This window comes from Lutjanus erythropterus, chromosome 3, assembly GCF_056507025.1.
Source record: "Lutjanus erythropterus isolate fLutEry1 chromosome 3, fLutEry1.hap2, whole genome shotgun sequence".
Classification (NCBI taxonomy): Eukaryota; Metazoa; Chordata; class Actinopteri; order Lutjaniformes; family Lutjanidae; genus Lutjanus; species Lutjanus erythropterus.
In genome coordinates this window covers 14,905,861-14,930,050 of record NC_139319.1, presented here as the reverse complement: position 1 = coordinate 14,930,050, position 24,190 = coordinate 14,905,861, and the positions used below count along the sequence as shown (strand labels likewise).

Sequence of the window (24,190 nt, the reverse complement as noted above, 5' to 3'; positions counted from 1 at the left end):
CACTGAAAGGGAACCATTTAGCGGTGTAATGGCGGGGATGACTTGCATGTTGAGACAAACAGCTGCGGGGTGCTCAGCAGTCTGGATCTGTTATCACTCACACATGGGTGATTCAGTGGTGCAGTGGCAGGGGATTTTCTCTCTGGGCCATGGAGATGTATAGCGCCACCACATTATAGACAAAGAGAGAGCCATAACAAGTCAAAGTGCAAGCAGAGGCTACATAAAGAGAAGTCTTGAATAAACTGCCTTGAGATTGACCAGACGTGTACACTGAGCAGCTAAAAATATTTTGATGTATCACCTCTGTGACTTACAGTGTTTGGAAACCTTGTGTGTTGTGTTAACCTGTCACAAAAAAGAGCTTTGCAGCCTGTAACTACAGCTAAAAACAGTTGGATGTTACAGGTAGTGTGCTTGTTCATTGTTTCACCACGCAGGGCTGTCAACAATCTCCATTTGTGAACTTGGCAGGATTATTTTGGCCGTGGCTTTTCTAGGTCAGAGAGGGGCGCATGTATGTGTGTGCGCGTGCACATACTGTACATACAAGTTTAGTACAGGAGTCAGCCAAATTTTCCTGTCACACAGAATGATCGCTGGTAAAGGGAAGAGCAAAGGAATGGAGTAAGGTAGGTTAAGAGGTCAGCCACCACATGACTTGTGTGAGGCTGCTGACTAACATCTCTGCCTCTTTTTCATACACACACACACACACACAGACACACACATACAAAGCTATTCTGTGACTTAGCCAGGCATGAAAATTGGCCTCACTGACCCCAGGCCTGAACAGGGTAGGGGGAGAGGAGACGGGAAGGCGAAGGAAAGGAAGGGACAGATAGAGGGATGGTTGAGGGAGGGGTTGATTTGGCCAGGCAGGAAAGGAGAGGAGGCCATTAGCCGATTAAGGCTGGACAGGGGTGCATCGATACTGTGCTGATGTCAAAATGAGAGTCATGCCCATGAGCTAATATAGCAATGAGAGTAAGAGAGGCCAAGAGAGAGGGAGCAGGAGCTGGAGAGAGGTAGCGCAGGTCGGGGAATCGCTAAAAATCTCAAAGATTGCTGACCGCAAAGCCATAAAAAGAGAGATAACATAAAAAGACTGCCACAACATACCAAGACTAAAGCCATCACATCCACATCGCCAAAATGATTAGTCTTACATCTTTCCCTGCAATGACTGGGAGGGGGAGACAGTGGTGGTGTGTGGGGGTGGGTTAAGGAGGTAGAGCAGGGGGTGAGGACATAGGAAGGAAGGCAGTAGTATGGATTTAGTGAGGAAGGAGCCACGGCGGTAATTAAGTGTCCGGCTGGGCCCTGGCGGGGGTTGCCACGGCCGCGGGCTATGCTAATGAGCACGCCCGGCGGTCAGGGCTGCCTTATTAGCGCCTGCTGGACAATATGGTGGGAGAGACGCTCTACTGGCGGGCTCACGTCTCTGCAAATGACTAACAGTCCTCCCGAGGAGGAAGGTAATTCCATTAATTGGGACACACTGGATCAGGATCGCTTCCCTTCACTTTTCCATAATCTCTCACTTGCTTGATCTCTTTCACACCCACATGCTCTTTTTTCTTCTTTTATATATGTCTCCCTTCATCCTTCCTCATAACTGGGAATGAAAATATTAAAAATAAAGAAATAAATAAAACACAGATGCTCTAAATAAATCCAGCTGGATGTGTGGGAGCTCACAGACATATACTCCCCTCCCTCCTCCTTCACATAAAATTATACGCCATCAATCTGTTAAATGCTGTTGTTCTTCTGCAGGAGCAACATGATAATTGCTCCAAAGTTTATCCATCATGTTATTTCCATTAGGAAGTTGATGAAACATGACAACCAACAAGGTTACGGGCAAGACGTGTGATCACTGAAGCAAAATGTCATACAGTGGAGCAGGCAACTTATTTACTTTTGAAAACCTTGGTGTGATGACCTGTGACCCAGTGTCAATTTTGTTGATGAATTATGTTCATCATAGCTCTCACCAACTACATTTCACTGATGAAAACAAGACAATAACTAAATCAAAACTAACTCATGTGACAAAAACTGACTAAATCTACTTACTGACCCTTTCGTCAAGTGTCAAAACTTCTCCAGTGAAATGATACCTGCAGTCAATCCTTTTTGTATGGTTATTTGTATGGTTTTACTCATAGCCAATTAAAGCAAGCGTTCTTCAATTTAATCTGAAGTGACTGACCTACTACTGCTACTGCAGACTGCAAACACCTAGCCTCACTCTCTCCTTCCATGTGTGTAGGACAGAGGTCTGCAACATGTGGCTCTACAGCTGCATGCAGCTCTTTAGCCCCTCTCCAGTGACTCCCTATGAGTCTGACAAAAAAAACTTCATACATTCTCCTATTGTAAAAATGTGTAACTTATACGCTGAATCAAACCAGAGTTGGTAGTTGTTGGAAGAGTGGACAGACTAATAATGACAGTTATGGTAAGTTTTACATGTTTTTCTGTCAAGTTTGAATGAAGTATATTTTCCAAGGAGTTAACGAGCTAATTAGGCTCATAATTCAAAAGGTGAAAGGGTGTATTTCTTTCTTTAAAAAGGAAAATGAGCATGAGAATATTTAATTTCATCACTCTTTGTGAGTTTATTTTGTTTATTGGGCGTAGTGAACCTACACAGCATACATAATGTAACAAATTTGCTGCTTGCGCACATCTCCCAGCTGAGAGGACTGGAGGAGGTGGGTGTGGGGGACAAAGACATCGCCAATTGCTGATTGATGGGCTGATGATGATCATTTGGAAAATTTTAACATGTCACCCATCGCTACTGTGATGGACAAAGACAAATCATATTAGTAGACGCTACAGTGCTTAAACATATGTTTATGCTATTTTAAGGTAATTAGCATACAACGAAAATCGTAACATAACCTTTGTAAATTTGGCGTCCAAAATTAGACTCTTTCCCCTAGTCACAATTGGGTCCACATTCTCTTTTCCTCCTCTTCTTTGGATTTTTTCCCCCATACACATAAATACAACTAATGTAGGGGCCCAATTCTTGATGAGCTTCACTGTTTATCACTATAGTGGTGCAGATGGATGACACACACTGATGACGTTTTCTTGTACACTGACTTGCATTCTAGCCTCTGATTTAGTTGGTGTCGTACATCAAATCTGATGTCATACCCAAATTTATTAGATCTATGTTGCTTTGTGTGGCAGCAATAAACTGACTGTAGACACCATAAAAACCTTATTTAAAGTTAACGAAAACAGAACAATTCTTATTTTCAGGTGATTATACACCAATGAAAACACACTTATCAAATTATATTCTGCCAATAAATCCCCATAAATCTCACACACTGGACCTTTAAACTGACCTATTCAAATGAAAACTGTAGTCTAAGGAGCAGTACTTCCTTACACATCCCAACACTATATATGCAGTCAATTATATAGTCATTGACAAGGCCTTTCCTTTTAGTGGCTTGAAAAACTGACACCTATTTTTCTTCTATGCAAGAGTAAGCTAAGCCATTAAACATCCCTCTAGCAATTAATTATGTTGACATGATGCCTTGATCCAGGGAAAAAAAAATCCTCCTGTGTATTGATCGAGGTTCATGTTAGACATTCAAACATTATGAAAACTCAAATTCAGCTGCTCCATTTCTACTCCAACCATCTCTGTTGCCCCGTCCAACTGCTAGTCTGTGACAAAGACATAAAGAGCCCATCTTTTAGCTGGAATCTGAGGTGAGGTGATACTCTCAGTGAGGATCAGGGTTCAGGCAGCAGGGCTATATATAATGGCGGTTGAGTCGTATTGAAATGTAGTGCAAATTACCATCTGTGTATTTTCGGCCTTGGCCTCCGTGGTTTGTGGGTACTTTGGGCGGCATGCCAGAGGTGAAACAGGAAGGAGAAGTGTTCTTGGAAGAGAATGAGACGACTGAGAGCCCCAGACCTCTGAAATTCCTCATTGCAGATGAAGTGCACTTTACCCCCTTGTTTATTTTTCCCTTCCATTTTTAGCATCTTGTGTTAAAAAAAATACTTGCTCATAACCTCAAATGTGTCATCAAAGCTATGGATCTAAACTGCTGGAGGGAGAGAAGTGCTATGTCTATTGCATCTTTGTTGCATATACTGACACATTACAAAGATTGTGATAAGAGAAGAAAACTGAATCTGATTAGTGACTTTATTGTCCAACACTGAAATGATTCAATCTGGACTGGAAGTTAATGTGCAACTTATGTGCTTCTCAACATGCTTTGGACAGAACATGTTGTGTTATACATGTGTTTGTATTAGGGATGTGTGTAATTAGTCAACTAAATAATTATGGGTCACCACTCTCGCTAATTGGCAGCAGAAATACTAGTTGGTTATAGGGCTGAAACCTTGCAGTTAGTTGGTCGATTGGTTGGTTGTTATGATCTTATCTGACAAAATTCTCACTGGCCGGACAGTCATTGGTATTATTTCAATAAGGAGATCATTTTAATGAGGAGATCAGTCTTCTTAATTGCTGTTGGGGATTAGACATATATGCAGACCTGATGTATTGTAATTCTGAGTGACAGGCTTTTTACTGAATATTTACTGACTCCAAACTAATTGAGAACACGTCAGAGAAGCAGTACGAATCACAACGTGGGCCCTCTGCCTCAGATGACAGAAGAGCTGAGTGGGTAAAAAGTTTATTTTTGATGACAACATGAGTGTGGATTTTACTCCGTTGGACTGCTTTATCAACAAGGGCCCGTAACATTTCAAGCAAAATAATGGATAAACATTGAGCTGTCTGTGACCTGACTACGAACTTAAAAAACTAAGTTTTGACATTTCTTATGTTGTTTTACTGTTTTTGTAAGCTGCACTGTGGCTGATCAATCTAGAGATAATGTGCATTTTTTTTCCCCGCTGACCAATCGAATAGTTGAAGAGTAGGTAGAATTTAAACTAACCAAGTTTTTGCATGGTTAACTACAGCCGTAGCTGGTTAAACTATTTATCAATATTTTATTAATTAATGATGTTAGCCTGGAAGGAGAGCAGGCTGCAGCTGCTAGCACTGCTAACATTAGCCACACTGTGTAGCAGCTAACATTAGCTGTGGGTAAACAAAATTAGATCTTAATGAAAATTTCTATTTTATCAGCAGGGAAATTAGTGGCCAGTAGTTGTATCACTAAAATATAATTTATTGTGTGCTGTTGTGACATCTGAAAATGAGTGTTAGATTAAGTACTGCATTCCTTTAAAGACTTGGACTAACAGACCTGTTCTCTAAATTCAGATTTATTTGCTGCCATGTGTTACAGTGTATGAATTTAGTTTAACTGCAGTGAGCTATTTAAAAGTTTTCCCTCATTCCTGAAAAGACAGTCAGTCCCCATTCATACAACAGCATCCTGATGCAAATGTGTGAATATGGTGTGAGACTGTTACAGCAAGCCCTGCCTGAGTAACTAATCACCCAGTAAGAGACATGTATATTAAAATTTTTGAATTTTTTCATCTAAGTTTAGAGCACCTTCTGTAGTTGAACACAGAGAGCAGAGTATCTAACTAAATGATTAGGATTATCATTCTAGCAATAATCTACATCCCTGGCTTCAAGCAAACTGCATTACACAGCTAATGACACTAATTGGTGAGTGAGAATGGGCCAATGTTCACTGTCACAGCCCCCAAAACAGCATCAAAATGTTTGAAACATCTCTTACACGCAAGTCTTCAAATCCCATCTGTTTACCACTCTCCATCTAAACTCAAAGGGCAGTTTCTAATTTGTAAACCACAATTTTTCTTCTTCAAAATGTTGACTAAAAATGTCACCTTTTCACATGCTACCCAAGTGACAAAGCACGCTGTAACTTCTATAAATGGGGAGAACTGCGACACCTCAGGAAAATAAAGTAATAACTAGAGGCTATAAGAATCAACAATGGTCTGTCCAATGTAATAGACTGTCAGTGGTGTGTACATGTTGGCCAAAAAAGCCTGGAGGCATATAGACAACAGCAGCTTGCCCAAAACAAAAAAAATAACTTCAACAGATAGATTCTGCTTGTCTGAGGACAGACTTGTAAAAATCTATTTTTATTTTATTATGTTTTACTGAGAAATCGGTGTGCTTAGTTGTTATACAGCCTCTGTGAAGGTCTGTGCATCTCTTCTATTTCACCTTTGGCAGCCTCTAATAGCATGCCTGAATTCTTTCTCAATTGGGTTGTACAATCTACCCAATTTATGAATGTAAAAAGAAAAAAGCTGGCTGTCACTCAGGATGATGTGACCATGGCCAGCCTCTGCATATGTTATTCAAGTGACTTCCATTGATAAAGTCTACAGTTTGTCTACAAATTTGACTACAAATACCCAACTGCACTAAAGATTATCAACAGCAGCCCAACATGATTAAAATTCTGATTTTTTTTTAGGACCAGATCAAAACTGTAAGCCATTTTGCCAACAAACAGGCTTGGTGTTGCTAGCTCCGGTCATGTCATTTACATTTGTGGCAAGTGAAACGGAAGATAGTGAACTGATACATGAGAAGGTATCATCTCACCTTGTGTCACTTCTGTTTAGCCTTCAGCAGTTTGTAGTAAGTTGATTTCAGTTGTGAATGTAAGATGCACATGCTAACTGTCAATCACAGGGATAACTGTAGTTACTTCTGGACATATCGATATCAAGGATAAACCCCTTCATCCCTTCAGGACTGCAGGGATGATGTATTTTTGGAGGCCAAACCGGAAGTCAGCATTGTTCTGACTTTTTGACTGAATAGATGACTGACACACAGGGTGGCTCACTTAGTGTACTGGATGAATTTGATGCTAGCGCCGGTCACAGATATTGTGAGCGTTTGTGGTAAGTGAAGGTGCTGTTTGAATAAACAGCCAAATTAAACTCACTAATATCACTGTCATGCATATAATATGCATGATAAATCCCAAGTCCATTCATGTGTTCATGACATGAGCCACTAAGTAGTTCTCCAAGCTGCTGGATCCCTGACCAGCTCTGGGGTGGCACTGATTGTGACTGGGTACATAAAACACAAAATGACAGTGGACCTGTGCCACCGCAAAGAGGCAAGGATTAACTGGCTAATTACAAAGTGAGAAACACTAACTAGCATTCTGGTATTCCCAAGGCACTGGTTTGAACAATCAAATGGCTCTGGGTCGGCATGTTAGTGGATGATTTTACTGTCAAAATCTGTGCCAAAATGTTTTATTTTATTATGAATGACTTATTCACTGCGTGCACTGTTTTTGGTAATGATGAGTCATGCTTTTATATTAAATCTGCTTTACAAGAACTGGTAAATCTAAGCAGCCATTAGAAAAGAAGACCTCATGTCTGACAATGCTGGACACATTTCCTCTTATCTTTGAAAGAAAGTTTATGTACAGCTTTCTAATGAACATAGAAGAAAAAATACAATTAGACTGACAATCACAACTACAAAACTGATAATACCTTTTTAAAAATCAGAAAAGATCATTTAAAAAGAATTGACCCTCCGCTATGCACCGCCCTCTTTAGTTACTGTTGTTCCAGTCTTGCACTGCATTTATGCAATTTACAGTGATAACGGTGGCAGATTTAACATTGAAATTGGGAATAATTGTTGAAATACAAGGTTTTTGAATACTTAGAGAAGTAAACAAAAGCAGCCTCTCATTTGTAGCTGACGACAGTGGATTGTGTCGGCTAAAATAATGACTCACAAGCAGATTTCATAAGTGGAGATGGCTGATGTCAGCTATTGCTAACTCCAGGTGATGTTTTAATGTTTAGAACTGACACATTTTAGAACAAGAACCCTGTGAAAGTGTGCATGTAAAGTTGCCCTACAGCTGCATAGCATGATATAACGCTAATGCTAAAAGACTCAGGCTAAAGCTATCTTACATCTCAGCAAACACTGGTCGGATGGTGAAATACAATATCTGCATGATAGATGACAGAAATACACTCATTAATGTGGAAGGGCAAGCAAAAGGAAAAAGGAAGCGCAGGGACTCGATTAGTGCAGCGGACCTTGAGACGGGTCACCCAGCAGGATCAGCCGGACCACGATCATGGAAGAGAGCTGAAATAAAAGCTAAGCTAACCTGGCTTAAACCTGAGATAGCAAACCAGAGTGAGATGCATTGTTGTCACCCACTTTGATTATGCATCAGTACACATCCTCCCCCTCAAACCTCCACATAACAAATGCAAATGCAGCGGTATCTAACTTTGGCTGGAGGTAAAGTTACTGCAGCTCGCGAGCTAGCATTAGCCAGACATGCTAACATTCGTAGCTGATGTTAGAGCAGATGAAGACAGAGTTTAATCTATTCACCACATATAAGCTCTTATGTGTCATGTTTTTGAGAGACTACAAAAAAAGATGCCACCGTCCAGATTCATGAAAAACCAAGTATTACTGTTCTCAGAGCATACTGCACAACTCTTCAACATGAAGAGAAATGGAAAGCTTGACAACTTTAGTTTTGGTTGCTAAGCTTTGGACGCGGGGCTTAGTGAACACTCAATTACATGTCAAATGTAATACGTATTTCCTTCTAGAGTTGTAACAATAACAGAGGTTGGGTTTTCAAAAACAATGCTTGACATTTTTCACCATTTCTGACATTTCATTAACCAATAAATAAATCCATTAAAAACAGAAAACAATCAATGATGAAAATAATTGCTAGTTGCAGCCCTGTATGGTATCAAAAAAGTATTGACAACCGTCACACAGCGAGTCCTTTATTCATTGGGTATCATATATTGGTTTGTTGATAGGTGAATGAACATTTTTTTTGGCATAAAATTACAACTGCCTGTGTATTTAGAAAATGTTTGGCGGCAAAAGGTTTCCATTCAAGGAATGCAAGAGAATAACCCCAAAACAGATGAGCATGTTGGGGTCTTTAACAGCGAGGTGTCTGTGAGGGGTTTTACTCAGCAGCAGAAATTTAATCCCAGCATTTAAAACTGCTGACCAGCCACTCTGCTCATAAAAAAGTCATTTGGTCACATGGGTTCAGAATATCTAGTTTCTTGTATTTTCATGTTGCATTGTATCATTTTGTGCAATTGAATCTTAATTTCCTTAGTCTATTTAAGTACCTCTTTTAGTTAAATGTTTTCAGCCTTCATGCTTAATTTTAATTGCTCTATTGTACATTGCTTGTGGGCTAAATACACAACACAACATGGCTTTAATTTCAATACAGTGCAGACGTAGTCTATCCAAAATTTGTAATGATTTGCATTGCTATTCATGATGAATCATAATATAACACTCCATTTATTGTGGATAAAAGCCAGATGCCAAGTCTGTCTGCAACCAGCCAAAACACAATCCTTTCATTTTTTAAAAAGAAGTAGGCTACTCAGGAAGATGCTGTTGAGATGGCATGAATGCTCCCTCAGACAAATTAAGAATTACTGACCTTCATTTTCATAAAGTTATTACTAAAAAGGTAACACTTTGATTTTAAATTTCTTTTTTTAACTGATTCATTTATGCCATATATTGGGGGACATGTGAAACTGCTGCTGATGCACATTAACATATCTTTGTAAACAAATTAAGAGAAAACAATTAATAATAGGTTGCTTGAAAAGGGACCAGCACAGTGTCTAAACGCTAGACTACAACAACACAGACCAATCTCTTGATTTTGTGAGAAAGAGCTGTTCATATTCATCAAGACTTCAGCCGCTCCATCTCATAGGAATAGGCATATGTGGGTGGCATCCTTCTTTGTAAAAACTGAATACAGGCAAACACATGCAGCACACTTTAAAAACACCACATATGGTAGAAAAAAAAACTTTTGTGTTTTTCCATGCACATGTGTGAAAAACTGCAAGAAATGATGCTCACAAAAACACAAATTGTTTTTCTATACATGCCCAATGCTGGATTACTTACTTAAAATGTACTTTGGGGTACTACATTTTGATTGATATAACCTGGTTAATTTGCCATGCTGCAGTGGTTGTTATGCAGGGTATTGTGTGTGCAGGGTTTCCAGAAGACAGCACAATGATAACCAGTTTAATACAGCTATGGAGACATAAAAGTAATATTTTTTTCAGTGCTTTTTTTACTTTTCATCATTTCCTCTTCTCAAACACAGAGTAATTAGCATATGCCCGCTGTTCAACTAACATTAACTCCCTCGCGTATTTGCTTTATATCAGGCAAAATTGTCATGAATACAGCTCAGATTACCATTTCATGTTCTTTTGAAAACTGCTAATTATAAGCCACCTGACATACAAGTCAGATCCCGTCATTTTTTTTCCTTCCGGTTGACAAAGTAACCTCGTTCAAGCAAGACGTGGATGTCGCGCTAGCATTCTCAAGTAGACAGGGTACATTCTTTGGAACAAGTGCGAAAAGAACAGGCCATCACCCCGCTGTGTAGTTTTCTGGCATACTGAAGCTCCTCACAGAGGTGATTGTGTGTCTGTGGAAGAGAAGTGAGAGCGAGAGTAGGAGGGTGGAAGGTGGGAGTGTGTACAGCGTCCATGTATTGTTTGTAAATCGCCCTACTGGCAAAAGGGACACTCAGCTCTATAGCAGCCAGTCCACCCAGAGATACAAAGCAAGGTCCGGTGGGAGGTGGGGGTAGAGTGAGAGGTAATTCTATATGTGCATGTTTGTATGTATGTATGTATGTGTGGAGACAGTGTGTTAGAGAAATTGGGCAGTGTCTATTAGAGATGCTCAGAAAGGACGACAAGGGAGAATGAGCCGAGGAAGAAGAAAAGAGGGAGGGAATCTTGAGAACTATGGGCGGTGGGGAAGATGCCTTTTTTTATGGTGGTATTGCTTTGACGGCTGTTTGGCAGAGGCGCCCAAGGCAGTGCCTGCTTGGATTTTAGCCTGTCACTTAGGACAGGGACACTAATCAGCATTGGTCCCGGTCCCTACCCCAGGAAAAGGGGGGAGCACTTTCAGGCCATTATTTAAAAAAAAAAAAGGAAAAAGAGGGAGCAAGAGAGGGGGAAGAATTGCTGTGGCACAGCAGGAAATGCTAACCGCTAACCTCATTTACATGCAGGTCCAGGGAGAATGGGGGGAGAGCTTATTCCGTTTCCAATCTCCATGTTAAATGCTGGCCAGGGCAGCTGATGGGAATGAGAGGCATTGTTCGCCCCATGCTGCTCTTTCCCTCTCCGTTACACCAATACCTGCCTCGCTTTCTTCAAGGTATAAAAAGGAGACATTGCCTTAGTAATTTCAATCTTCACCTGAAATCTATATGAACCTGACGTGCAATGTATGCGGCTGTTTACTTTGTGCAGATTGTGTACGCACTGCAACCCTCATAGGTCTATCTGTTCTGTCATAACCAGGTTGTGACCTGAGGCTGCCGCATTCAAAGCCATCCTTCACCCACTGAGTCTGTTCTGTGGCATAATGATTGCTATGACAACCATCACTTAAAGCCACGGGTAGGTGGAGGAGAGATGTCAGCTTCTCGTCTACTCTTCTGATGATCTCATTTCTGGCTGGCAGGTACAACAAGGTCAAACCACTGAAACTGGCAAAGTGGCTGCTTGCTACATGCAAATGACAGAACCGAGTTTCCAAACAATTACACTGGCCTGTCCAAAAACGACACGGGGCTAAGCTCTGAGAACCACAAGGTGGGGGTGGGGGGTATAAAAAAAAAAAAAAAAAATCAGGGGAGTCAGAGAGAATGAGATGTAGAGGGAGGGATGCCTGTCTTTGGCCAGCAATGTATGAGCACAAAGTCTGGCTGTGCGTGCCAAATGAGGTTTTTAAACGGTTTTTCTGGGAGGATTTGTGCTAATCTAGAAAACCTTCTGGAGGAAGTGCAAATACATCTGCCGCTGACCACTCCCCTGTAGAGTACGAGGGATTAATGACATGGCAATCTGAACCAACATGGCCCCCATTCAACACACTCGTGGGCAGTGGGAACATACGGGCAATCATGAGTTACTGAGCCATCTGATTGAGGTCTTTTTAGAATAGCTTCCTACCTACATCCATTCATTCATTCATTCATTATCTTGCTCTGCTAATTTGTCCTGCTTAATTCATTTCTACTTATGGTTATGGTTCTTACAGGTGCCATAAACCAGAGATTCTCAATTTTTACTCAGGCAAGGATTCCTTACAAGACAGAAAATATAACAGGGACCGCTCATGTATTTCCTATTTTTTTAAACATCTAATTAGTTGTGTGAAAGAACAACACAAGATAAATGTATTAGAAATATATTAAAAACACCTGCACCATGTCAACACAAAATACCAGTAACATACATACACCATACATTTTGGGGGGGTGCAGAACAGGTCCCCCTCAATATCTTGCCTGAAAGCCTCATTTTTAGACAAATAAAAACATTCCCAAGATAAATTGATGTAGAAAAGACTAAATTCAATGCATAAAAATCACCAGAATGCAGGAAAATAAGTGTTTGATGATCAGAATTTCCTGCAGAACAGGAAAATGATGCATGATTTTTGCTAAAGTGTGAATCGCAATTTTTTGAAACTGCGATTCTCTAACACAATTCTGATTTTTTCAACATAAATATTTATAGCAGTCATAGAAAAACAGTCTGAGACACTTGCTGTCTAGACAGGGCTTTAAACAGATTTGACACATCAAAGTGCTGGACCTACACTTCCTCTCTTACTTTAAAACATTTAATCAAAGTGATTAACTGAAATGCTGATGAACATAAAAATACTGAATGCAGAAGCACTGTGTAATGTTTGCATTATTAAGGTTTGTGTAGTCTGTTGGCTAGGATTTTGTGATGTGGTTTGTTCCTCCTTTAGGAGCAAGTGAATCATCGTCATTTAGAAATGAAATCCCATAGATGTATGAATTGAATCTCGATTTTGTTTACCATTAATCATGCAGCCTGATTAGAGAGATTGTTAGATTAGAGTATAATCTATGAACTATTTTACATTTAAAACTGTAACTAAATTGCAACTCTTGTAAATAAATAAATTTTCATATCATGATAATTTAAATGATTTAAATGAATCAGAAAATCTTTCACAGAACTAGTGATAGAGTGCCACGGACCCCTGGGGGTCCCTGGACCCCTATTTGAGAACCACTGCTATAAACTACATAGCTCCTCACTGAAAATGAAATATCCATTGATTGGTTAATCTCATTAGCACCACAAGGGCAAAATCAAGTGACCAAATGCCCTTGGTAAACAATGAAAGGATGAGCCCTGAGTCACATTGTTCTTTTAATGCATTAGGAGGATGCTATGACTACATTGTGCAAATGGGGAAGCCTCCTCCACAACACTGAATTAGTCAAGACGCTCACCTGCATTTTCAGCGTCATAAATAACCTCACACTGCACTGACAATGGCTTTCTCAGAGATGACATCACATCAATGATTTTAACTTCTCTGGATTTTTTGTCCCGCAGCCAAACACTTCCACTCTCCTTTTAGAGATGATATATTGTTTCCCTAGAGAGCTGTCACTGCCTTATGGTCCTACTATCCTGTGTCTGTAACAGCCCCCCCCCTTCTCTGTACTTTTAATCTGCCTATAAAACCGATCTTACAGCCCAAAAAGCTGCAGACACACAGCTGTTAGCCCGGCTAGTTAAAGACATTAGCCTGTGCCTTGCTCTTGACTGCCTAAATGTGCAATGTGGAAACACTTCCACACCGAGAGGAGAGAGGGGTTAGCCTGGCTAGTGCACTAAAGGCTAACTAGAGCCACGCTGTGCTTGAGAGAGAATATCTGTGTGCATGTGTGTGCAAGAGGCCTCCTGCCCTCCTCTACCCACACAGGAAGTGAGGTCATCTCATAGCACTGCGCCGTGCAGAGTGCATTCAGGGAGGGCGACAAAGATCAACGTGTTGGCCAAAAGCCATTTTAAGCCCCCTAGCAAAATATACATCCACTGATGACCTACAGTGAATTACTGCATTTCAAAAAGCAGCTTTATGGAGCGTTAATGTATAATGCTAAAAGCAGTGAGTGTGTAGGGACAGTCAAAAAAGCCAAAAAAAAAACTTAAATCATATCCCCCCTCATGCCCAAAACTTCCCAGTTTCACATGCTAGTTAAAGATGTACCACATGCTCCAAAATTTCTTCACAGCCCACAGGCAATGGTCTTTCTTCTAAGACAATTGCAGAAGTTCTTTATATCTGTACAATGTAATTTTAGTGTCTTTCTAGGAGTGAAACGTGAGACAGAGTCCAACAATAAATCACATCCCTGTTTAGAGCGGGCGTCTGGCACGACTGGCCGGCTTCAGCTCCCCAGACCACCACCTCCTCCACCGCCGCCTCCACCTCCTCCTCCTCCTCTCCTCTCATGCTCTCCATCCCTCATGCCTGTTAAAGGCTTGTCCTGCAGGGCCTGGATGCACTTGTGTGGTACAACAACAGAGAAACCGCCCAAAGCTCTTAACAGCTCTTCCTCTCCACTTCCTCCCTCCCTCCATCTCTCCACTGCTACCACCACCACCACCACCACCACCAGCTCCTCTCTCCCTTTCCACTCTGCTCTGTCTTTCCCAGCTGCACCGGCGAGCTGTTCCGTATGAACTGCTGCCAGCTGAAAGCCTGCTACTCCTGTGAGATTGCTATTACTCAGTGCAAGCAGGGCTCTGCGTAGCCAAAGGGCTGCTCTCCGAGCTGTAGATCTCCATGTTGTGACTTGTCAACACGGGAAAAATCGTTACCAAGGCTGAGGCACTTCCATTCCACACAGAGGGGGTCTGATTGAGACCAGGCAGACAGGCAGGTACTGTACTGGAGGTATTAGGACAACTACTGTTACCTGCTTTTGTGCTGCAGAAGATCCTCTGCTCAGAGAAGGCACTTTCAAGTTATTAGATAACAAACATCTGAAGTGAATTTCAACTTAGTTATTGATAGAGAACTAAGTAATTTGTAAACAGATACTGATCAAGACGAATCAGAGGTTTTCATCACAGATTCAACATTTTAAAAGTTGACCAATTCAAGTTTTTTTACTGCTACAGTTTGAGTTAGACTGTGGTGTAGAGTCCCACGATTTACTTTTTTAAGATGCCAGCAAACAAGTAATGAATCACAAACTGGAAAGAGCAAGTTTTTCAATGTTTTTCTACCATCACTGGTAAACACAAGATCATGTGAAAGTTTTTGCTAGTTGCACTGAAAATACCCAAGGTTAAGTAGAAATACGAGTCTGCCAACCAATATTATCAGCCCCATACATTTATTTCATTATTATTCATTCAATAGTGTTTACACTATTGAATGAATAATGTGCTTGTATAAAATTGCCAAAATTAATGTTTTACATTAGGGAAAAGTTGATGAACTGCGCTGGGCTAGGAAGAACAGCATTTCCTTTTTTTATGTACACAAGGGCACAAGAAAATGACAATAAACTAAATCTTGAAATCTTGAATAAAAGAACAAATAAAATGCATCGAGAATCTGACTAAGCATTTAGTAGCAACTTTTGTTTGAGAGTCTTTGATAACTGGTGCCACAAAACAATTTCAGTTGACATTCAAAGTAGGATAATTATCAGGGCCAAAAAATTGTCAGTTGATAATGGAAAAATTAATATGATTATTTATTATTTCAATACTGAAATGATAGCTGATAAATATTGACTATAATAACGTCTGATTTGACAGATTATGTTGAAGCATTTCATTCGAATTGAATTAAAGAAAAACGTGAAAATTTGAAGAGTCGGGATTGTTTCTGAACTTTGTTATAATTGTAATAGTGATGTCAGTTAGATCTGGTTAGGTCAGATTTATGGAATCATCCAGTTTTGCTCACTACATATTATTCTTTCTTACCCTCAGGTGTGCATAAATTACAGGTTACATGCACTTATTTTTTAAAATACAAAAATCTGAAATTGTTGGTTATCTTGTTGGTATTCGCCAACTTCAAACTCCCTGCTCGATTTATTTTTTGACATACACATTATTATGGAATATAAGAATATAACAATATCAATTTCAAATAAATACATATACATATATTAAAAATAGCCGAAGTGTTAGTTTTCTTTTAATAAAGATGCTTTCACTAAGTTGTTGCATTGCCATTAAATACTTGAGCTTCTTAAAAAAACTTTGGGTGAGCTACTTTAGACTTCTGGGGCACAACTAGCCTCTTACATGCACATGTAAACACTTTATCAGCTCTTCTGCTGAATACTAAATTATTAAACACTCTGGTCTCCTTGCAGTGACCTCAAACATTTTCTAATCAAGAAAATTTGTGGTTTATAAGACAAGATAAGAGCAACAATTTGGGGGTGGAACAGTATGCAATATTCCACAGTGTCACATGGTGTCAGGTCAAGGTTACACATGTTTTCAGTACAGAGAGAAAACAAAGACATGTGCTTTAATTCTTGCTAAGGTCTCAGAACTTTTTTTGGTTTGTTTGAAGAAAAAAATCCAGACATGTATTTGTGTGTTTTAATGAAATGAAAATTAGCAGAAAATGTAGAAATTTTTGGGAATTCTGCTGTGAAATGATACTTAATATCACATAAATCACACAAATATGTGCATTACGATCAATAAGTACTTTTTAAAAAACAAACAAACATGTCAGTATTACTACACCTTAACTACAACACCACACACACATGAAGGAACATTATAGTGAAATGTTGGATCGTAAATACAACATTAAGGCAGCCTGGACACAACCAACAGTACTTTTTTGTTTTTTGCAGAGACATATCTTATGCTAACTTGGGTTGAACAACGAAGACAGAGAAGTTTTGTCTGATCCACTACTTGTCTATAATTCACTTGGAAACCACAATGCTTCTTGACAAAAGATCTGAATGAAATAGGAACGTACTCGAGCTCTCTCTTCTTATTTACTTTTGCAACAGTCTAGCCTTCACTAGGCTATCTTGACTAGCATAGCTTAGCTAACATCCAGTACCCTGCCGCCTACCTCTACTAGTGCATGACTGCTACCTCGCTCAACTGCTGCATCTCCTAAGTGTATTGGACAGAATGTCCACTGCTTCTGCCAACCTTATCTTTCTTGCCTTTGTCAAAAAAAACCTTAACAAATTAAGAGATTTTGTCCAGAGAAATGCTAGAGGGTTTTTAATTTGATATGGATAGAGGAAGTGTTCACCTATTTTTTAAATGTCTGTCAAACATTCTATTGTATTGCATTCTACAGGTATAGACCACTGACACTGTAGTCAACATGTAATGTTGCTGGTATAACTGACGTCATAATGACTATCAATCCATCATTTTCACTTCCATGAAAAAAATCATCACAGCTCATTCGTTTAAAAATCACAGGCTGCACTTCATCACTTAACAGGGCATACTGAGGCTGAAGTTCTCCACAGAACAATTTGATATCAAGACATATACTGTTACCACTTGTACTAAATGTACACCCTGAAACAATACAGTTGCTAATCTTCAGTTTTATTGTCCTGAAACCAGTGCTAAAGCAGTACTGGTTCCTAACATGTCAGTACTGAAATATCAATAAGCTCCTGGACAAAAGATGCTGCTATCAATATTTATGAACCATTACGTAGGCTAAATATCTGACAGGGCAATATGTTCACGAGTGTGGGCTTACTTTATTAAATCTGATTAAAATGCAGCTGAATGCAATAACTCAGAAATTACTTAATACAATAAGTAATTTCTACAACAAAAATAAAATAACTGCTTAAAACATATATTTTTTGCACCAAAGTATAGCATGTACTATCAATTAGAGTACTAATAAGTATCAGTATCAAAAAGCAGTATCAGTATCGATATCAGTACACTCACAAATATTCAGTCATTATTTTTGAGTTGCGAGTTGGTTTTTTAATTTCTAGATGTACTATGTAAATGTGAAATAAATGGAAATACAAATTCAAATGAATCATTCAATTACTATGTGAAAAGTTATTTTGAGAAAATGATTATTCTTGGAGAACATACACACCAACAGACATTTAATTCTTAGTAAACATTTATTTTAAAGTCGTATTAACCCTGAATCCTATCACTGACATGATAAACAACCATACTGCAAATGAGCCTTGCCAATTGTCTAAAGTAGCAGAGAATAAAGTTAACATTTGCGTATAAGATTCACACCCTGAGGCTTAGCCACTTCTCTGAAACCACGCCAATTAGACTCGCTGTTTTCATTTACTCTTCAGTAAATCACAAAAACGGAATTCAGTTTGGTCGCTGAGTGCGGATGTTCACTAAAAGCAGGTTCTATGCTCTCTGTGGCAGTGGATGGTGAGCGAGGCATCTACCACCTTTTCCCTGCCCTTTAATTCATTTCTAAGTTAAAGCCTGTGTATCATTATTCGCTTGAGCTCCACTCGCTCGACACCGCCAGAGCACCCAAGCCCCATCAAGTTGAGGTGGGGGGCGACGTAGTGGTGGTGGTGGTGGTGAGGTGGGGGATTCTTGGCAGAAATTCCCCACAAATTTTATGCCAAGAGCAAAATGGAAACCTCCTCTCATTTTCCTTTCCCCTTAAACCAATGTTTTCAAGCCCCAGCCCCACCAAGGTCATTATAATCATAGCAAGTGGAAGGGAGCCAGTGACCCGCCATTACAGTAAGGTAGAGAGCCACCCAGTCAGTCAGCTATTGGCTGATGAAGAGGAGCAGAAATCTGTCCAGAAATGTTAAAAATCTCTCCTTTTCAAATGTAGATACAGCCAGGGGAGAATGGAGCAGAATACCCATGTTATTCCCAATACACTTAAGGTTGTGCTCTTTATGATATGGACTCTCAGTCAGTCTGTATTTTTAACATACTCACCCATTTGCCTTAAAAGGCTTTAAAGACGAGGATGACGACAGGCTGAGAAATGTTAAGGGGAACTGTTCAATCCAATGACAACAAACACTGTAGCCTTTAATGTGTATTTTTGGCATCGAATATGCCAAATAATACAGAATATTTCACCCTATTCTGACTAATCCAACATGTCACTTGAAATCACAGTCACATGCACAAAATATTAGACCTTGTAAGCATTTTAACTAACCCTAACTTTAAAGAGTGAGTAATAAGGCAGCAAAATTACACAAACAATAACACACTGCAAGGTCATAAAGAATGGCAGTTTTCATTGTGGCACCAAAGGTCATGTTTACTTGTCAGAGTGAAGGCGCCATACTGTACTGTGACCTCCATAGCCAGCTTATGTACCCACAGACACACACACACACACACAGACAGACAGACACAAACACACAAGGGTTGCGTGTTCACTTTCACATGTGCGTGCCGTGCACACACACTTAAAGAATAGTCTCCTCTCACAAGCTGTGCCACAGACAATAGGACAGTGCACACTGGGCTGCACAGCCCATATATCTGGGTCTGTGCTAAGATAAAGCACCTCCAGCATTAAAGCCAGTGTATTAGCTTGCCCTTTTTCACCACAGATGAAGAGATTTGAAGCTCGATATTGTGCTTGTTGGCTGGCACACCACCAGGGTGTTGTTGGCTGAATAATGAAAACACACAGACTGACAGCGAATGGCATGAGGTGACACTTCCATTCTAGAGTGGGAAGATCCAAAACAAAGCGCAAAAAGCTTCTGACAAATTCATACTTTTCGGTGACAGTTTGTTGACTGAGGAGGGAAACAACTCCTAAATCAGAAAAGGCTTTCATTTAAGCCCAGGAACACAGGCACAGCAGTGCTCCGGTACAGTGCCTACACAGGAGTACATGATTTCAGAAACGTGGGTGAAGAGTATTTTTGTTGCAGACCAATTACAAAGCTTAATTGAAAGGTTGGCATTGGCTAACTTTGGTCTTGTTGGCCAAAAGATGGAAAATATTGGACCTCATGTTTGACTGATCCAAACAATATAATGATGACACTGTGGGAAATACAGCTTTCACACATAAACTGTGCATCTTTTGAAAAACGTTGTTGAATATCAGGGGGCTTTAGTGAACACATCCTCATGTGTTTTAATTAGGACTGTACCTAATGACTTTTTTTTACATTTGAAACAAAAGAAACAAATTTCTTTTGTCATATTTTATGACGTCATCATCCAATAAGAAATGTTAAATCCTCAAACAAAAGTCCCGATTCAAATAAAATGATTTATTGGATTAAATGAGTTAGGTTAATCATTATCCTTTAAAGAATATAATTTATCAGTTTTGTCACCATAAGTGTCATTTTTGTGCTGGTAGATGGCTGCCAGACCACCCCATGAATACAGGTGCGTGCCCATGTTTGTATGTGGCAAGTGATTGCAGTTAAGGGATAAACACCAACAAATATTGATTGAAGCAGATTATTTCCTTAGATAAAAACATGTTGAGAATTTTGGAAATGATTGCACTGATCTTTTTTCACTTAATGTTGACTTTTGGACTCACACTCACACAACACTCTGGAGTTATTGGAATAGTCTGGATCACAATCGCAAAAAACCTCTCACAGCAGCCACTGGAATCTAATTTTACAAATAGTGTAATAATAATAATAATAATAATAATAATAATAATAATAGTGCAGCCTGATCTTAATCTGAAATTGCAGAAATACCAGGTTTAAACAGAACGAACAGACGAAAAAAGCACGCAGCATTCAAATGTTGATTTAGATTGTCAATGTTATGAATGAGGCTTCAAACTGTTTGGAGGTGGTACAGTCCTAGTTTTAATTGTTGGATGTTTGTTACTATTTTATTATTTGTCAACAATTTTTCTAATATGTTTCAATGATTTTTCAAAAAATCATAAACTGGTTTACCCTGTTTTTTATTTTACATTTGAAACTAACAAAGCATGTCCTTAAATATTCCAATCATTACAAAGCGGCTCTATCCTGTTGTAGTGAAAATTCACCTCCAGGGTACATTTGGATGTTGAAATGGACAATCAATTGCTATTCCCTGAGCAACTACAGTAGGTGCTAAAACACGATTTTATGTCTGCTGCACAAAAACATAAAATCTATTTCAATTCTGCTATATTTTGAGACTACTGACTCACATCACAAAAATATTCAAAAACTATTAATACAAATGTGTCCCTGTTAACAGGGTGACATGTGATAAAATCCTACACAATGAGTCACTCCAATTACCCAAGACAAGACACTTTTTCTTATTTGGAAGGAAAATGTACAACTTATCAAAGTATCAATGAGCCACACTGTACTGCATACTGTATCCTGAATACAGCCTAATAATAAACAAGAGTACAAGCAGCCTGGAAACAAGGAGATGAATGTCACTAACAAAGAAAGGAAATTCAGGAAAAGGCAACCTGTTTCAGGGGTTGAAATGACAAACTACTGATTACACTGTACACTTTATACACTTCATGAGACAGATTCTGGCTAACGATGAGGAAAATGCATTCAGTGGACACGAGGGTCTCTTAAAGAAGCCAAGGTATGCAGAGTGTTAAGGAAAAAAGCTGCAATGGGTTACCATCAGTTATACATCATGACCCTGTTCTGTGCAGTCCAGCCATGTGGCTTACATACTCCTTATGCAGCATATCAGGGAGGGCTCACTGTCCAAATATCCCCCTGTCACTCAGTCTCTCTCACGCACACACACAGAGATACAGTCAGTCACCACTGTCACCCAGTCTCCACCTCTATGCCTCCCAGCCAACCGCTGCAATTTCCCAAGTTCAACCCTAGGTCAAACAACTGAGCAGCAGATCAGTGAATATTAGCACTAAAAAATGAAAAACTGCATTTATGTATATGTTGTGTAGCTGCAGGAAGTACTCTGATACATATTTGATTTATATGTCAGAAATGTTAAAGGCAGAATATGCAGGATTTGTTAACTGCTGTTTATACATGCATCATAAAGATATTTCATTGTTGAGTCTCATTCCCAGGTTGTCAAATAGTGACGCTTTGGGTTGGGAAAGTGTCCTGAACACAGAAAAAAAGAAAGAAATGAAATACAGGCAAAGAGTGGGGTCTCTGCAGACACAGACACCAGCACACACTTTTGGTGGGTCATAAGTGATGATTGAGAGGGATTATATTTATGAATCTATACACTGTTTTGGGTTTTCTTTTGAAAATCCTACATAGTGTGCCTTTAAGCTGTGACAGGTGCAGGAGCTCATTCATTCTTCTAACCCCTTTTCAACTGAAAAGAAAACTATATGTCAGTAAACTGAGTAAAAGAGACGGCTTAAAGTGATCGTGGCTGGTTGTGCTGAACAGCTGGCATGGTGTGACATTTAAGAAATGAAGAAGATAGTGTCATAAGATAAATGTACCAAGCCGGTGGTTGATTTAAAGATGAATCACTCAATTATTCATTACATTTGCATACCAATATGACTAATTGAGCTGTTTGCTTACGCATGTATTGAGCAAAAAGGATCAGGAGCAAAAAAAAATGTCACTCTGGGATAATTCCTTTAATAATAATGGTTGTCATTGCCCACTACCATCTATCTAAAGCAATCCTCTAGTGGCCGGAGTGTGTTATCGCAGCTTTTCATTATCTGGACTGACTGATAAAGGCACAATACGAACATCCAAGAAGATACGGTGGGTCAAATGTACACAAGTGAATCAACCTCCTTCCAAAAATCAACTCAACGGGATTAACAATAGGTTTCTGCTGCAGTGTAGTGTTATTTGAAGCTGTGTAGGAGAGCACAACTGTCGTTTCCCTTCTCTAACCGCGTTATTGATCGTAGTCTGTCTGCAATGAATGGCTGCAAAGGGAAGGGGGGGAAAACCCTGAACTTCAGGTGACCGACCATGGCTCTGACATAGCCTGCCTGCCTGCCTGCCTGCATGCAGACTGGGAGGGGTAGAAGAAAATTACACTGGGGCTTGTGGAAAAAAAAATCTCTCCACACTTTTTAAAGTCGACGACAAACAAGCGCGAACAAATTCGGTTCCGCGGCTTGGAAGCACTAAACTATGAGGCGAAAGTTAGCCGTTTATCGCCGAGGAAATGAAGTTTACCGAGCGTTGCTAGATAGCGCTATTGCTAACTAGGAACACTAGGGTACGGGTAGCCAGACTCTGGCTTGTCTGATCCGACTGACCCTTCATTTTATTGCGGCCAGACTCCCAGATCCTCCCCTTTCTACCCGAAAAGCGACCTAAGCAGAGGCGAACACATAACCGAAAACGCTCGGCCGTTATTCCCTCACACACACACAACCGACACATATGCCAACTGACCGCAACCTTTAAAGCGGAATCGGACCTTTTATCGATTATACTCTTTTAATAAAGCCACGTATCATTTATCCACTCTCTGCCTGGCTAACGTTACCCATCGCCAACAACATGGCTGCCTCGCTCGGACCTAAAAAGGGAGAAATAACCTACGCCGAGTCTTTTGTCTGTTTCACCTCTTTAACCCTAAACTACTGCGCAAAACACACGGAGAGCCGTTAAAATTGAGCAAATCGAGTGAACGACTTACGTGAAGGCAGGCGCTTGGGTTGCTCCTGCTTCCTCCTTGGCATTTTCCCCCGTTTTTAATCACATTCTCGTCCTTGTTTAGGGATAAGAAGAAAAAAGGTTTTTCCCATTGAGACTGGAGGCGCCAGTGATGGCAGGGACTTGGTCGTGCACCTGGCTTTGCTCGGTTTAAAGTGTATTGTTGGGGAATGGGAACACAGGCGGAGGAGGTGCCGCTGTTGTTGTTGCCGTGTCTTGACTATGGCTGCTCTCGGTGCAAGTGTGTCTCCGAGCCCCTAACTAACACTAATGCAGGGATCAAAGGGCAGCAACAGCAGAGCAGACGCACACTCACACGCACTCACACACACACACACTCATACACACACACACACACTCTCTCACACACACACACACATACACACGCTCTCACACACACTCACGCACACACTCAAACACGCTCTTGGCGCGCACGCACACATTCGAGGAGCTCGCCCCCGAGAGGAGCAGCGTACGGACAAGGTGCCCCCGAGCTTTTCAGGGTGTATTACTGAAAAGAAAATGTATTAGAAAAAAGCAAAGAGGGTTTAATTCAGCGTATCGGTGGAGTCGAGTCACGTTCACGGAATCCGTTTTAAATTTCTTTCAGAAATAAAAGGCATAATAGTCAGGGATCGTTATAATTTATGCGAGTGATGCAAACATGAATGTATATGTCA

At 40.1% G+C, this 24,190-nt stretch overlaps 1 protein-coding gene across 2 annotated transcripts in view; it reads right to left on the bottom strand.

The window, feature by feature from the left end:
- znf827 (zinc finger protein 827) overlaps window positions 1–23,854 on the bottom strand; it is a 92,617-nt gene extending 68,763 nt beyond the window's left edge. For both annotated transcript variants that reach the window (XM_084715142.1, XM_084715143.1), the window contains exon 1: window positions 23,494–23,854. In XM_084715142.1, coding sequence (XP_084571268.1) covers window positions 23,494–23,536 — 43 coding nt within the window. In that variant the 5' untranslated portion in view covers window positions 23,537–23,854. The remainder of the gene's footprint in view (window positions 1–23,493) is intronic.
- Window positions 23,855–24,190: the final 336 nt, after the last annotated feature.